The sequence below is a fragment of the Cucumis melo genome, chromosome 1, assembly GCF_025177605.1.
Source record: "Cucumis melo cultivar AY chromosome 1, USDA_Cmelo_AY_1.0, whole genome shotgun sequence".
NCBI lineage: Eukaryota > Viridiplantae > Streptophyta > Magnoliopsida > Cucurbitales > Cucurbitaceae > Cucumis > Cucumis melo.
The window spans coordinates 31,386,151-31,403,588 of record NC_066857.1 but is presented as its reverse complement, the minus strand read 5'-3'; the positions used below and the strand labels follow the sequence as shown (position 1 = coordinate 31,403,588).

At 34.6% G+C, this 17,438-nt stretch overlaps 2 protein-coding genes across 6 annotated transcripts; one reads left to right on the top strand and one right to left on the bottom strand.

The window, feature by feature from the left end:
* Positions 1 to 115: 115 nt before the first annotated feature.
* LOC103492692 (uncharacterized) lies at positions 116 to 5,463 on the bottom strand. Of its 4 annotated transcripts, none has more exons than XM_051086778.1 (10): positions 5,172 to 5,463; positions 4,770 to 4,834; positions 4,460 to 4,619; positions 3,791 to 4,083; positions 3,431 to 3,700; positions 2,485 to 2,658; positions 2,279 to 2,395; positions 1,310 to 1,489; positions 1,068 to 1,114; positions 116 to 817 (listed from the first exon to the last, which is right to left on the bottom strand). In XM_051086778.1, exons 2-10 carry the CDS (start codon positions 4,815 to 4,817, stop codon positions 400 to 402), a joined length of 1,707 nt encoding a protein of 568 aa, XP_050942735.1. In that variant the 5' UTR covers positions 4,818 to 4,834; positions 5,172 to 5,463; the 3' UTR covers positions 116 to 399. The 4 variants fall into 4 exon arrangements, with proteins under 4 accessions (XP_050942735.1, XP_050942733.1, XP_008451387.1 ...); XM_051086776.1 differs by lacking the exon at positions 5,172 to 5,463 and adding an exon at positions 4,933 to 5,056; XM_008453165.3 differs by having other exon boundaries at positions 3,431 to 4,083; positions 5,172 to 5,397.
* Positions 5,464 to 6,400: 937 nt separating this feature from the next.
* Positions 6,401 to 11,506, top strand: LOC103492691 (protein WHAT'S THIS FACTOR 1 homolog, chloroplastic). Of its 2 annotated transcripts, none has more exons than XM_008453162.3 (2): positions 6,401 to 7,755; positions 10,547 to 11,506. In XM_008453162.3, the coding sequence occupies exon 1, from the start codon at positions 6,516 to 6,518 to the stop codon at positions 7,722 to 7,724; it is 1,209 nt and encodes a 402-aa protein (XP_008451384.1). In that variant the 5' UTR covers positions 6,401 to 6,515; the 3' UTR covers positions 7,725 to 7,755; positions 10,547 to 11,506. The 2 variants fall into 2 exon arrangements, with proteins under 2 accessions (XP_008451384.1, XP_050942723.1); XM_051086766.1 differs by lacking the exon at positions 10,547 to 11,506 and adding an exon at positions 8,023 to 10,540.
* Positions 11,507 to 17,438: the final 5,932 nt, after the last annotated feature.

Genomic DNA, 17,438 nt, shown 5'->3' with positions numbered 1-17,438 from the left:
ACAATTCATTGTAAATTCGTATCATGACATGGAGGATCAAACCTCTAAATTATCGTTGAGTTAAATTTAAGTAGAGTATTTAAATTTACTCTATAAGATATCAAAATATTCCAACTCAGTCCCAACTCAATAAGGTAGCTGAAATTGAACAAAATGTCAGGACAGAACAATCCAAAGTGTTACATTTATGATCACAAAAGAACATCTAATATCCAATCCATTGTATTGCATACTGAACCAAAACCAACATGAGAAATATCTGAACCCATTCAGAAAGTTCCAAATCCATCTATATGTACAAGAGATTGAAGTTGATTTGGCCCTAACTACCCAAATCTACATAAAACTGAAGCAGAAAGTATAGGGCCAACCTAATAAATCTTCAATTCTGGGCTCTCCTCAAAACTCCTTCAAGCTTTCTTTTGCATCCACAAAATATGAAGCCTCAGAGAACTCAGCATCTTTGTCAAATACATCCCACCCGTCATCTGAAAATGATGATTTGAAATGGTTTCTTTCTGATCCTTCTTCTTTAAGATTGTTTGACGACAAGCTAGAGCTACTGACCGAGGATGCTTGGTTTCCTTCCTTTCCAAGATTTAATGATGTGCCTTTCTCGGCATCCAGATGAGCTACTGTGTCCATTAGTATGGAGGAAAAATGAGTCAAATCGCTAGTTGCGGTTTTTAGAGATGAACCTGATGAAGCTAGAATGAAGCTTGTTTGACTAGAGGAAAGAGATTTGCTTAGTGGCACTTCCAAGTCAAACTTCTCTTTCAGATGCCTCACGTCTTGACAAATAACAGAAATTTCTCCCCTGCAAGTACACAATGTAGTGTTCTCATTTTTTCATACTGAGATAGAAGTTCCAACATCTTAAAGCAGTTACCGATATTTTGACAGAGAATTTATTACAAAGGAACAATTAACGGCACGAGTTCGTATTCATTATGCAAATACTTATCATTAGCATGCAGGGTTCTTTGTTTTTCACGTGTACAACAAATACCAGAACAAAGTCTACAATCCCACTTGGTTGTCCAAGATTATAGAAGATTGAAACTTACTGCAACACGTCAACTAATTGCCCACGTTCGATTAGGAACTCCCGCAACTGCATTGAAAAAATTATTAATATCAGTAGTCAATAATCAACTTCCCCTCTGAAGGATGCGCATTACACACAGGACGGTGCAATGAAGTCGTCACATGATTTGTCTTGGGTATTCTAAAAGTTGCGTAGTTTTCTTTTTCAGAAATGATAATATTTTGGTTCCACCTCTACATATATACAACTATGGTTAGTTACCTTGGCATTCTCATTTGCTTCATGTTGTAGTATCTTTGATTCCTGGACTACCTTCTCCATGAGGGCCTCCTGCTCAGCAAGAGCCTTTCGTGCATGTTCTTCCTTAGCCAACTTCTCTTCCTCTAATGCTTTCAGCGTAGCTTCTAATGAAGCCATTCTAGATTTAAGAGTGGTATGCATCTGGATGACAGAACTTTTACCAGTTATTCTTCAACTAGTAATCTTTCGTAGACAAAGATTCTCATGGCTAGGAATAACTCAATCTTGAGTTACCTTTGGTTTTCTGACCTTAAAAAATGAAACTAAACATATGTGTTTGGAAACTAATTTAGTCTTGTTTTTTTTAATCAGTATACCTTTCAACCTTTATCATTATATTTATATTTATATATGTAAGAGAGAATAAATATAACTACGAGATCTCTCTAAGTAAAGGAGGAAAAAAGTTCAACAGAAACATGTAGGATAAGGAGACCTGATAGAAATAGAGACAAAAAGACAGAGAGGTTATGGGTATGACTATAAGGTGTTCATAAAGGGTAAAAAAGAGAGTAAGATTTTGAAAAACCAACAAATATGTTTAAGAGATGTGGCTTTAACATTTTCTTACAAACATTATTTAGCGAAACTTTAAAACTAAAAACTGAACAAAGTTATTTTAAACTTGAAATATGAAAAATGAAAATGAAAAATCAAAATAATTTTGAAAGACACCTGCAAAAATCAAATAGTTTAACATGTTTTAATTAAAGAAAGATGTGTAAAAAGACTTCTACTACATGCAAAGAATTCCAGTTGATTAGAATTTGAAAACCCAATATTAATTTGTTAACATGTATATATAATCCCACACAGACCAAATATTTCCCAAGACAAGGGTCCTTAATCTTATAAACAAACAATAGCCAATGGCCAAAAGGTTTCAGATAAGATGGTAACCAACAATGTATCATTGAAGTAGAGAAACACCTCATCAAGAATTGATAGAGAACTGTCTCTTTCATCCGACAAGCTGAGGAGACGAGATTGGAGTTCTCTTGTTTCCGTCGCTAAAATCGCCTTCTCTCCATAAACTTCTCCAGCATGCTGTAGAAGAAGAAATTTCACTCGTTAATTAAAAATACAAGTATAATCCATACAGTGCCTACAGGATCTAAAAAAAATAATGTTTTCACCATATCATTTGCTTCCTTAGTACGTGCTACTGTCTGTTTCATTTCCTCTACTTTGGCCAGAATTTCTGACTCTGAATTGGCAGTGTCTTCTTTGACTTTTTCAAAATACTTCTCCATATCTTCCAATTCCTTCATCTTATTGGTAACTGATTGCATTGCTGAGAATAATGTTATCTGCAGAAAGGTTAATTGCTTAGAACACAATAAATAAGCTCATATCACTAATCCTATGCATCATATGAGCCCTTGGAGTGTGGTCTTCTACCAAGCCTAACCTTAATCAGAGCTTCTTACATTTCAATTTCATTTCATACAAGAATCCAAATCTTACGACATGGATAATCAAATTAATAACAAAGTGATACTTCATATTTGCAAAGATACTCAGTAGCATGGATATTGTAATGATACGACAGAGTGCATGTAATTTCTGAAAATCCAGGACATAGACATGGCAATTCAAATTCATAACTTCTTTCTTGTTGGCATCTAACTTCTACAGTTCTCCGAAGGTTAGTCAGTAAAGTTCACACAAGACAGACAGAAAAAGCAATTGGACAGAGTAACCAACAAGCAAGTACCTTCATATCCCATTGCAATTTGGTGAATTGATAATGTTGCTAAGATTAGTACAAATTTTTCAAAATGAAACAGCTAACACACTGCAGCATGGTATAATTTCACCTTGGAAAACGTATATCCACTTATGTGTTTGAGCACCCCATTTAAAGTAGCAAATTCTCCCTGACAGATGGCTAAAAACGATCCAAACAAAAATGACACACCAATAGTAGTTTTATTTAAACCTCATAAATGAACGGAACCAAGAAAACTAAAACTAAAGGAATATAGAGAAGGCTCTATTGTGCAAATGATCCAAAACATTGAACATTACCATATTTAAAATTTTTGATATGAGATTATCCAATATCAAGTTAGTATTTACCTTGTTGCTTTTAGCATTCTCAATGATCTCGTCAAGATGATCAATACTACATGGTTGGCCTGACCGAGTGAGTATGGAAGGCCCCATCAACCTATCTTCAATGGTAGTCATTTCACCGGTAGAACTCTCTTGCTTGGGCTCAGGATTTGAAGTGCCATTTGCATTTGATTTCTTGTAGTCAGATTCTGAATGATTTTCAAAAGATGGATTGGCAGTCTGACTATCAGAATTCTCATCCACAGGGATGGGTCGATCATCATGGAGTAATTCCTGCACAAGTAAGGAGTCCAAATCACAAACGTTAAGAGAATGATGGACTCCATCAAGCAATGTCTTATTCTGTTTGATATCCTCAGTAACCTGGGTCCAGGTTTTGGTAATTTGAGGACTTTGTTCATGATCATTATGTCCACTATCTTCTTGAATCAAACCATTTGATTTTTCAGGTGCTACACGATTCATTTCTACTTCACTGCGGTCTTCTTGTATGTTGGCTGGTACAGAGAGGCTTGTAGTTTCAGTATTCTCATGTCGTTCACAATCATCACTAGCGACATAACTATTTACAGAGACAGATTGATTCAATGTTCCATCTAGATGTGCCACGCAACTCTTGTAGGAAGTACCATTACATGCTTCATCACCAACAGTACCTGATTCCGAAGAACCCAAACAAAATAATAAATAATACAAGATACGGACAGGGTGTTCGGCATGCCTTCTACAGCGCTTTTTTAAAGAATAGGTAGTGTTGAACTAAAATTTTAAAAAGTGCTAAGAAGTGTTTTAAACCATTAGGAAACACCTTTTACAATTTTCAATAATCAATAGTGGTTTAAGAAATTCTAAAAGCTAATAAAAAGTATTTAGAAGAAGCATTTTACTAATTTTCATTCAAACGTGTTCATACAATAAGTGAACCCTTAAAAACAAAACACACAGTTAGAAATTAGAAACAAAACAAGGTCATCAACCTCACCGAGAAATTGAAAAATGATCCAAGAAGACAATACAATTCAGATGGGGTACCTTCTTCTATTTTAGATGCAAACTCCACACAATGATCTTGCAGGGGTGATTTAAATTCTGGATGACACCGAGGGATAACCTCGGTGAGAATATCATTAACAGCTAGATGAACATCCTTAGGATTTTCAAGGGCTACAGCCCTTAGTATCCGATGGTCAACCTGATAATGAACATATTTTCACCAGGGAACTTAAAACCTCACCATATATGAACAAATCAATAGCAAAATTTTCATAAATTTCGCTTATAACATAGACAACAACTAAAAACAAGCAAAGGCAAAAAGATCAAAATTAAATCAACGCAATACCTCCGGAAAGAGTTCCTTCAGAGACTTGTAAACACTATCAAAATCCATTCCCCCAATAGACTAATCTGCAGGAAAGAAACAAAGAAACACTGCCTTGTCAACCAACAAAACCACCCAAAAAGTTTACAACAACAAAACCCCAAACAAGAGTTAAATTTCACACATTTATTCAATTATGGCGATAACTAACGCATTCTCCAAGCAATAGAGTACACAAAACAACGACACAAAACAAGAAAAAGGGGTAAATTGAAGCTAATAACGCAACCCCAAATGAAGAAATTTCAAAAGACAGATAAGAAAAGAGGTATGAAAAAGGAATAACAAGACAAAAACTCATTTGGGTTTTCAAATTAATCAGCAATCAAACAGAAAATGGAAGAAAAAGGGACGAAGACTAACCAGTGATAGAGAATCGGAAAAGTGGGAAAATGGAAATTGATGATCAATTGAGTTTAACGAAGCGGGGCTACTTAGCAGGCAAGGAATGGGGCATTATCGTCAATCTGGTTCACCATGTAATTGATTTCTTCTAATACAAGAATTTTCGAGTTGATCAAAGAAATTTAGTTAAAAAAAAAGTATTGATAGTTAATTTGAGCAGTTGATAGAATTTAGGAGGAAAAGTCATCTTGATCCCTAAATTTTGGAGTAACAGTTGGGAGAATCACAAGATATACTATCTTTATCTCATTACACAATAAAAGAAAAAGGAAGTTAAAAGAGAGCTTTTTTAAATAATGTAATTTTAGGTTAATTTCTAAATCTTCGTATAGTTTCTATATTTCAAAAGTTTCAATTTTGAGCTTCAGATTTGGCTTCTTCTTTCAATTTGTTACTTTTGAAATTTAAGATTTACGTCGTTGATATCAAATTTTTACTAAATTAATAGACATTAATAAAAAAAACTAAAAATAATTATTTAATCATAAAACAAAATTAGTGTAACATTAAAGTTAAAAGTATAAAATATGAAAAAAAAAGAAAATCAATCTGAGAAGAAAGATTGTAATTTTGACAAGGTTTAGTTTCAGTTGTCATTACACAAGTTTTACTTTGATATTCTGATTTTAAAATTGTTTCAAAGTAATAATTTCTGTACCTAAATTAATTCTATAATATAATGTGATAACTAATTAAAAACTACGATTTTCATATAAGTATAGTTGGACAACTTAACATAGCTCAATTTTGTTAAGACATTATTCCTTCATCAAATAGGACAAAAGATCTAATTTTTATTCAACATCTTATGAAAGTCACGGAAAAAAATGGAAAAAAAAATCTAGGCCTAGTTTTGGATTTTAATAATGTTAAGAGCAATATTGCTAAGAGAGAACATAGAGTTGAGAGAAAGTTATGGGGATGAGGAGTGTATCTCCGACCTTACTCCCACTCCATTACTAACTCTAACATAAAAAAAATGAAAAATAATTATTAAAGTGAGTTTATGATAATTGATATAATCTTCGTTCTCAGAGGTGGAATGGTCTGTTGTTATTTAGTTGGAAGAAATGACAAATTTTAAAATTTTAAAACTAAGTCAAAAGACTCAAAACATAATCAAAAGTTAAAGTCAGTAGAACAAATTTTTAAAACAAAAGGTCATATATCATTATTAATGAAAATGCTAATGAAGCTACATTTCAAATTTGAGTCAACATACTCTAAGAAACCCCTTCGCTAGTTTGCTAAAGCTAGCCGTCGGCAACCCAATAACCACTGATCGCTCCCTCGTCGTGGGTAATGTTCTCCACTCCCCATTCACTCATCTCATATCTCCGCCGCATCAAATCTCCTCACCCCTCTTTCCTATCCCAGGAAATCATCGTTCAGTTCAGACCCATTTCGAGTTTGAAGGTAGTTTGGCGCAAAGATTACAGATTGGACGAAGCCATCGAGAACGACAAGCGGTACAAGCTATGCGCGCGCGTTGTAAGAGAAGTTCTCAACGAACCAGGGCAGGTAATTCCTCTTCGATATCTTGAAAAACGGCGAGAGAGATTGCGCCTCAATGTGTCAGTCAAGGCGTTTTTGGGTTTCAATCCAGGTTTGTTGGATACTTATTATGATAGAATCAAACCTAAATCTGAACCCGTTTTGTTCTTACGCGCGAGTGATCGACTTAGGGGGTTTCTTGAAGAAGAGAAGAGGATTATGATGGAAAATGAAGAGTTGATCGTTTCGAAATTGTGTAAGTTATTGATGATGTCGAAGGATAAAATGCTTAGTGTTGATAAATTACTGCATGTTAAGAGGGATTTCGGGTTTCCGAACGATTTTTTAGTCAATTTAGTGCCGAAATACCCTGAATATTTTCAGATTGTTGGGAGTCCGGGAGAGGGAAAATCGTTTCTCCAATTGGTTACTCGAAACCCTGATTTTGCTAAATCAGTGATTGAGAGAAGAGCTGAGGATGAATCCAGATCGACTGGCATTCGTATGCGGCCTAATTTCGACTACAAGCTTCCTCCTGGATTCATTTTGAGAAAGGAAATGAGAGAATGGGTTAGAGATTGGTTAGAATTAGATTACATATCGCCATACGAGGATGTGTCCTATTTGGAACAATCTTCACCGGAGATGGAGAAGAGAACAGTAGGAGTTTTTCACGAGTTGCTGTCACTTTCATTGCTCAAGAGGATTCCAGTACCAATATTGGGGAAATTTGGTGATGAGTACAGGTTTTCAAATGCATTTTCCAGTGTGTTCACAAGGCATTCTGGGATATTCTATTTGTCTTTGAAAGGTGGGATTGAAACTGCGATGCTTCGAGAGGCATATCAAGGTGACCAGTTGATTGATTGTGACCCATTGCTTGAAATAAAAAATAAGTTCGTGGAGTTGTTGGAACAAGGATGGAGGGAAAGAGCTGAGCAGCGAAGGGAACAGGCAAATGAGCGCAGGAAGGACATGGAATTCATGGGTGCAAGGGCTGTTCACTTGAAGGACTGAGTTTTGCGATGAGGATGACTGACCGTGCCGGGTAAATAGATTTTGGGAAAATCTTCTTTTCTAACCATATTTATGTCTTAAGTTTTAATTTGGTCGAGTCGAATTATTAACTTGAATAAGTTGCGAAATTAATGTTTTTTTTAGTTCATATGTTGTATTATACTGAAAAAAGAAGAAAAAAAAGGAGGGAACCTCTTAGTTCTGCTCAAGCTTAACAAATTCGGATCAGTAACTTTGCCTTGTAAAACATAGCCAAAATGTTTATCCTAATTATGACTATGTCTGATTGGTTGGACAGATTAAGGTTGTAGATTCAACCTTTATGATTTTGACCATTTTCATAGCTCTGTGGAAGTTCAACTCAACCAAAGTCATGCTTCCCCAACTCAACCAAAGTCGAGGAAATTTTGGATTATTATTATTTTCGAATTAGAATAATTTGAGGTAAAACAGAAGAGCTGTACTAGTTTGGATGAAAGCATAGCAATAGAGATAGGATGTTCCTTTTAAATCTTTGTTTTTCTTTTCCTAAAAAGAAAAAACCTGTTGTTTCTCTGACCAAAATGTCCCCCAAAATAAAGCTCTGGTGAAGTAAAATTACAAAGTTATGACACGAACCATCTAAGTATGCCTTTCAGAGCCGAGGAGAACTTTGGTTTTGGGAAAATTAGTATACCAACTGTAATAGGTATTTAGTGGCAAATCAACAGCTGATGTAGGTGCTCTTGAATTTCTTTCTCTGCCAAACTAAACCCCTTCATTATATTTTATATGGATACATTTATGAAAGTTAAGGGTTTAAATTGAGTTTTTTTTCATAAGAAATGATGCCCCAAAAAAAGCAATTTCATGAGAATGCTGTAATTACAAAATAATTTTGTGTAATTTGTTAACCACCAAGAGGCCGTATGCTGAACAAGAGTCCAAAAAGAATCAAAAGAACTAAACTTATTTGCAAATACCCCGCTATTCCTTTCATTCCAGAGCTGCCACAAAAGAGCATGAGTGGCAAAACTCCACAAATTTTTTCCTTTTCCATGAAAGTTGCCACCATTCAATCCGTCCATTAGGATTTAAATCTATACAACTATGAGTTTGGGGTTTAAATTGGTACAACCCCCAAAGTTTAGGGTTTAAACTGATGCAATTATTAGTTCAAGGTCTAAATTGATATAATCCCATAGCTTAAGAGTATAAGTGGAACTATCATGGATTGACTTAGTGGTCAATAAAGGTCATAAGTTTAATAAAGGATTTTAGTGTAACATCCTGAGTTTCAGAGGGGATATGAATGAACCGAGATCACATCTAAATGAGAGGGATCCAGAGGATATCAAAGTATGATTAAGAAAAGACTTAGAAGAATTCAAATAAAAAAATAGTGACTTCTAAGAATTGATAGTTACTACCCATAGAAACAAGGTGTCCCTTTTTGGTGGCTCGACATAGGAATTCCAAAGTTAAACAAACATGCTTAGCTTGGAGCAATCCTATATTAGGTGACCTCCTTAAAATTTTTCTAGGATGCATGTGAATGAGAACAAAACATCTTAAAAAGACATATATTGGTTTCCGGATATAGTAGTCTTCACTCTTAGAAGTAGTTCAAGACAAGCAAGGATGGTGTTACCAAGTTGCTACGGGTTTAGAGGAATATCGGGGCCATCAAGTGTCGAATCTAGACTTCGAATCTTGCACCTAGGACTTTACATAGAGGAAATAGGTTTAATACACAATGGCCACCTACCTAGGATTTAATATCCTACGAGTTCCCTTGGCATTCACGGTGGCCACAACAAGTTCACACAATTACTAGGTAAACGAAGAACAAAATGAAGGACAAGTACAAAGGAAACAATAACCTTAAGCTATTTGAGGGAGCCTATTTCTCTGCTTTGGTGTTGCTACTCACTCCAAAAACAATCTCACCTTCCTTCTTCAGCAAAACCCTTCTTAGACCTCTCGATTCTCATCCTCACCAATACTATGCTCCTCAACTTGATGCTCCACTAACGGTTCCCTGTGAATGTGTTTTCTTACCCCTTCTTGGATATTGGTACCTAATTGTTGCCTGTTGGTCTCGTGTTCTAGCAGTGGAATGTTCAAAAAATTAGCCTTCAAGCAAGTAAGCAGCAGATGACCTTGCATTACCCAGGTTAAAAATTGAAATTCGTTATCCTTATTTCACTTGTCAAACCCCTGTTACTCACCTCGTACCCAGCATTAGACATGTATTATCATTCAAACTACATTTAGAAATGGCTTCTCTGTTTTACGCAAAATTACTTCAATGGTTCCCAAATTCATGAAGCTGAAATGCCTATGGAAATCAGGTTGAATCTTGCAGCACCTTAACCATTCATCATGGAAGGTGGTGTAGACCATTGTATCTATGTTTGGGCCTGTATACATAGTTTTGTGAATGATAGATTCAGAATGATCTCATCATGCCTATTATTTATGACATAATTGACAATATGTGAAGTACTCAATCTATCGGTAGGGTTTAGTCTACCAAATAATATCCATCTTTGGAATGACCTTTTCACATCCTTTGCATGTTGTATATCCTTCTTGATGAGCTGAACACTTCAGGTGAACTTTGCATCATTGTATTCAAAATAATCTAGTGCTGTTCCTGTTACGCATGTTGCAAGGGGGAAAAGGGTTGAAGTTTTCACTGGATGGAAAATCTTTTCATCTTGAGTTCTAAGAAGAAAATTTCTTAAATTATATCTCCAACCACGTAAGATAGAGACATATTTTGAAGCATTAAAATAAATTTCTTTGAGAGTTCATTTTTCTTATTTCATATATTGCAGGAACAAACTCAACAAGAATGTGATGAAGTTTATTCACTCATGAGGTCTAATTCAACTCTTGTGCGCCACCTAACAAACTGGTTTCAAAATGAATGAGGCCATAACAAAATACCAACCGAACAGTGAATGAGGCCATAACAAAATACCAACCAAACAGAACCTAAAACCTCATTCTTCCAAAACTTACTTCTCTCCCACAGAAAAACAAAGATAAAAGAAGTTGCAAACAAATACTGACCCAAGGATCTTATGACTTATGGTATCTATAAATACCATAGCTTTCATTCAGCAACAGCCAGAAAGCCTTCCTGGGTTCCTTTATTCTTGCTTTGACAAGGAATAGCTAGATAGCCTGCTCGAATGGGGAGATTCAAGATCCTTATATTTTCAGTAGTGTTTTTCTTGGCTCTGATTACTGACACAGGGGGTCAATGGCAGCCACCGGCTGTTGCTCCTCGACCACTCTGTGCCTCCCAGATTGCGCTAGCAAACTATGCTTGTGCAACATTGCCTTACTCCAAACTCCTGCCACCTCCGCCCCCATCATCATCACTCTCTAGTAACCATGATAGCCAAGGCTCTCCTGTCCACACACACCATCACGGACACCATCACAGACACCACCATAAGATCCCTCTATCGCCAATAGAGGAGAATTGTTGCAAGTGGGTGCAGCAGGTCGATAGTGAATGTGTATGCGAGCTGTTGTCCCGATTGCCTGCTTTCCTAAAGAGGCCTATACATAACTTTTCCGTTATCATAGGTGGCTCACTCTCATGTAATGCTACATACTCGTGCGGAGGAATGAAAATCTAAAGCAACATTCTTCTTGTCATTCTTGAGTTAAAAGTGTGATTCAGGCACTATCTATCTTTCTTAGTGTTGGATTTTCCTGTCTGTGCTGAATGGATGTTATATGATTATTAACTACCTGGGTTTAAAAACTCTTCATCTTTCCAATTCTCTTATGTTGTTTTTTTTTTATGGATTATGGTATAAAAGTACTTCGAAATATGAATTAAAACAGTTTCACAAATGGTCTTTAGAAGCTCTTGGACAATCATACAAAATCAAAGGAAGAAAATTCAATCATGTTTATACTTACAAAACAGTTTCATAATGGTATTTAGAAGCTCTTGGACAATCATACAAAATGGATGGAAGAAAATTCAATCATGTTTATACTTTCAAATTTATTATATGAGCACTTGACCTTTTATTAGATTTGTGCATTATTCTCACCATGATCGTTCTCACAAAACAACTACAGAGACGAAATGATTTTATCAATGCTAATTTAGAATATTGTCTTTATATCTGCTTGTGTTGACTTTAGGTCATAATGCTCCACTAGTGCCATGATGATCTTATAAGGACTTTATGCAGATACATATGCTTTGTATCATTCTTTTGACTTCACTCTTTGAACACTTTGGAAATCCTTGATGTCATTTCACCTTATTTATTTATTTATCAACTTTAGGACTTTGCATTGGATGGTGGAAGTTGATAGGATCCTCCATAAAATTCATATGATCCTTCAATTCTTAGAGAAAAATAATTATAATCACAATTGTAATCATTTTCCATCACTATTCTTTATGGTATTTCTAAGTGAGGATGAAAATATCTTTAGATATGTCGATATATTTGTTGAAATATTTATAAATTGAAGGTTTCAATATCGATATTAAATAGTACTAGATGTCTCCAACATCTTTTATAAATGCGTGGAAAAACATAAAATTGTCTATCTTTTGGTCCAATATGAACAGAATCTGAGCACTAATACCAATAGTTTTGAAGTAAAAACTACTTCTTTATTAATCTAAATAAATTTTATAAATTACGTGATGTACAAAAATATATGTCAATATTGATAGTCTATTTGTTTATATATTTAGAAAATTGAAATCTCGATATTGATATTGATGTGGACATTTTAATCTCTGGTGTAACCAAGATTTACGTAGGGAGTTAATTTTTTTCTTGAAAAAGAAATTTTATTTTTTGACCGTTGCTTCATTTGTGATGATAAGACATGTCACTTGTCATATTGATGTTCTTCTAACGACCACAATTTTCTTTTCATCCCCCTCAAACCTAACGTTCAACTTTAATTTTCATAAAAAAAAACAAAAATTAGAAAATGTATTGAAGTGATAAGGGCAATCTACCATACATAAACAAAAAGAGAGAATTTTCCAATTTGGTTTTTAAGGCCTTACCTCCATTTGACAATCCAAAATTTTGCTTTTCTTTAATTTTAACTTTTCTCCATGTATAACTCAATTCCATAATTTCTTTCACTATTTTTTTCAATGTATTGATGAAGGGAATTTGTCTGTATTTTCTTTTCAAATCATATACTTATTTATTTAAAATAGTAGCAGCATTTTAATTGGTTTTATTTTTGAATTTTAACTAATAATTCAAAAATATTTTAAGGAAGATTTAAGATAAAACAAAGTAATTATTAACTTTTTGTTGTTAAAAGGAAATTTATGCTGTTTTTAAGACAACTTTTAATGAGATTGATTCTATTAATTTATTAATCTTTCTAGTTGAATGGGAATGAGGATGCACATTTCTAATATATGTTTCAAATTATATGTTTCAATAAGTTAAACTATATCCAAATTATTTAATTTTTTTATAATTTATTTAAGATCCGTTTAATAACTAATTTGTTTTTTGTTTTTTAGAATTAATTTTTAAAAATAACTAATTCACTTTTTAGTTTTCTAAACAATAAGCTTGTTTTTCATTTTTTGCTTTTAAAAAACAAAACCAAAATCAATTATCAAACTTATATGACTTTTCTTTTTAATGGAAAAATTTTAAATGAGAATTCAAAAAATGGAAAAATCAGTATAAAAAAATTGATATAACCAACCAAACCCAACCTTATTCATTTATTTATGTATTTTTATTGTCATGTCATGAATGCCATACTCAAGTTGAATAAGAGAAAAATCTTAATTATTTTTTCATATATGTTCTGTATTAAACTCATGACCAAATAATAAAATAAAGAAAATAAAAATCACAATCAAAATAATTGATTGAGCATATAACCAAATCTATAATGTATATCCCAAAAGAATTTTCCAATGATTGTTGGATGTTGACAAGCTCCCATTAAAAAATATAGATACATACAAAATATTATCATTATTTTCTGCATGATAGGAGTGGAATTGGTATAATGATATTTGTCAAATAAGCCTCAAATCCTTCTCATGATTTGCGGCTTTTTTTTTGGTTCGTTCCATCTTCTTAAAGTTAGTTGGTTTGATGATATACGTTGATGTCTAATTTTGATTTGGTATAGTGATACTTGTCAAATGATTGATGTCTAATTTTGACTCGGTATAATGATACTTGTCAAATGGTTTCGATGTCAAAGTCATTAAGAGATTAACTCTAAAGTAGAAAAGAAATCATAACTTTTTAGTTACCCTTCTTTTGTGCTCTTACCACGAGTTTTCTGTCCAACCTTTCTCTCTCCCAATTCTTCTAGGAGTGGAAGTATACTATTCCTTCTTTACTTAGAAATTCTTTAGGATTTCTTTTGACTTGACCTGAATTTTGACGGGGACAAGCAAGACAATATGGGCTTCTTTTGGAATTTCTTCGAGGTCGACCTTGATTTGGATCGAGGTGGAGAAGATTTTCGAGGTTTTTCCTTAGACTTGACTTCGACTTGGGTTGGAGGGCGAGCGGAGTGGTGTGAGCTCTCAATTCATGTCACTTTTTCTTCTCGGGTTTTGTTTCGATGTTGGTTTTCCTTTCATTTTGATCTTAAACTTATTATCTTGTACAAAAATGTTCATTTTGTCCTTTAATCCAAATTAATTCATAACCATATATATCGATTAAGATTTTGGAGATATTCAATATTGATATTATATTAGCAAATCAATTCAAGCCCTTAGGGTTTTCTTTTTAAACTTGTTATGTAGTATAACTCTTACATGTATATAAAAAGTATTCTTTAAATATAATAAATAACTTAATATTACAAAATGTTAGAATGGCTTTGATAGTAGCTATTTTCAATTAATATAAACATCTTTTAACCTTGTTATATTTGAAATATAACACAATATTGAGACAATTTTTAAATATAACAAAAGAAATCAATACAAATATAGCAGAATGTCAGTTACAATAAATACAGATGTCTATTATTGTCGATGACTGTTTACGACCGATAGACTATGAAATTTTATTACATTTGTTAATATTTTCAGCAATTTTGCCAATATTTAAGACAATTTCCCTTTTCATTGCTAATTTAGATTTAGTTGTATTATACTTTTGTTGGGGCGTACTTTTTGGTAGGTGAAAAATAAATTTGCTTAGGTAATTTTGAGTTGATTTTAAGGAGAGTTATAAAGTACCGAACCCAAAATATTTTTTGATATATCACAAAACAAAAGATTTAAATACAGAAAAATTTATCTCAACTCTTATAGAGCAATCGGTGATAAACCATGTTGCTAATAGAAGTCTATCTTGATGGAGTTTTTTTTAGTAAGAAAAGCTTATTGATGATATATTTTATCGCCCGTAGATTTTGTTGTACTAGTAATTCTTTTTTAAACATTACTATATACACATGATCGATTATTTTTTTAAAAATGTGATTTTAATCCACGAGATTCTACTTAGTATAGGGTTATGAATTTTTTTTTCAACCTACACTACAAGAAAATGGAGCATTCCCAACGCCGAAAAGGACGTCGGCATAAAGAACGTCGGGAATAAGGGCTTTCCCGACGCCATCAACAACGCGTCGGGAGATGCGTCAGGAAAACAATCTTTCCCGACGCACCACGAAGGCGTCGGCAAGTATACGTCAGAAAAAGGGTAAATTAATTTTAAAAAACGAACTATTCCCGACGCACTGTTCACGACGTCGGGAGCGGCGTCGGGAATAGGGATTTTTTCCGACGTAATGTCAAACGTCGGGAAAAACGTTTAATGAGCGTCGGGAATTCCCCTTTTCCCGACGTCACGTCACTGCGTCGGAAAATCTCCTCTAAAATTGTTTCACTTCTGTATTTTATACAACCGAAACCGAGAGGGGAAAAGAAAGGAGAAGCCGAGATCGTCGTTGCGATTTTCGTCGCCCTTCAGTCGCTGTTCCGCCGCCGTCCGTCGCCGCCCTCCCTTGCCGTTGTCCCTCACCGCCGTCTGCCACTTTAGGTAAGTGGAAAATGAAAATTTATTTAGTTTAAATTTATGTTTTAGGGTTTTTTTGATGAAAATTAGTTTAGGATTTTCTCTTGGAATAGATTTTTGTTTGTTAAATGTATTTTTGTATAGAATGTGTGTAATTTGTGGTTGAATTGAAATTTGAATGGTTTAGGGTTTAGGGTTTTTTAGAAAATTGAATTGAGGGGGGATTTTATAGTTAAATGAAAATTGAATGGGGGTTGAATTGGGGGAGGGGGTTTATTGTTAAATTGAAAATTGAATTGGGAGGGGGGTTAATATTTGAATTGAAAATTGAAATTGGAGGGGAGCGGGGGTTAATAGTTAAATTGAATTGGGGGGAGGGATGTATAGTTAAATTTAAAATTGAATTGGAGGGAGGGGGTTTAAGTTAAATTGAAAATTGAAATTGGGGGGGGGGGGGGGATTTATAGTTGAATTGAAAATTGAAATTGGAGGGGGGGGGGGGGAGTTAATAGTTAAATTGAATTGGGAATGTAATATATGTGTTAAGATTTGTTTTGGCTATCCTGCAGTTATGGTAGCTTTTTTATTTTGAATTTGTTTATGTTTGGGATGGCTATCCTGCAGTTAGCCTTTTTTGTTTTGAATTTGCTGGTTTCAAGGGGTGGTAGTAAGATAGCTTGAAGTATTTTGTTGTTAATAATTAGGTTGTGTTGGCTATCCTACAGTTATGGTAGCCTTTGTAGTTTGGAGGGGTTTGTAGGATTCGAAGATATTTTCAAGTATTTTGTTGTTAATAATTAGGTTGTGTTGGCTATCCTGCAGTTATGGCAGCCTCTATAGTTTGAAGTTAGTTATTGAAAAATGATGAAAATTCAGGGGAGTAAGTTATGGATGTGAGAGAGTGAGAGACATATGTTTCTAATCAAACCTATTTATGCTTTAGGGACTTAAACGATGGATAAGGGTTGGATGAAACTTAGAAATAAGTTATCCCTTGGGGCCTGTTTGGGGTTAGGGTTGGGACTGTGGGCTTAGGTTAGCCCAACCCTAACCCCCATTTGGGCCCAAGGTTAAGGAAACCCTAGTTTTAGGGTTTCCTTAACACGTTTTCGTCTGCCCCTTCCAACGGCGATTCGCGTGTTCCCCCGTTTTCGTGAATCCGGTTTCGTCGTTCCCCTCAATCCGTGTTCCATTTCCTCCTTCAAACCGATTTCAATCTTCTCCTCAACCCTTCTTCACCGAAATTTTTTTCGTTTTTCTCTTCTTTCTGTCATCTCCCTCAACGAATCGATGTTTCGTTTCGTCTTCTCCCTCAACGAATGGATGTTTCGTTTCGTCTTCTCCCTCAACGAATGTAGGGTTTGTGTTGGTTCTGTGTTGTCCGGTCGATTTGGTTTTTTTCGTCTTCATCCTTTAATCCATTCCTTCCTTTTGTATCGTTTTGTCCATTTGTTTCATCTCCCTCAACGAATCGAGAGATAGTTGTTTTCTTTCGTCTTCTCCCTCAACGAATCTAGGGTTTCGTCTTCATCCTTTAATCCATTCTGCCATTTCGTTTTCGCGATGAAACCGGATTTCATTACGCCGAATCTCTCTCTACATCTCTCTCATCCGTCTCTCTCACTCCCGAAAGGACTTCTGTGTTTGTTGAAGCCGACGATTTCGTTGACTCCGAACACGATTTCCTTTTTGGAATCGTGGG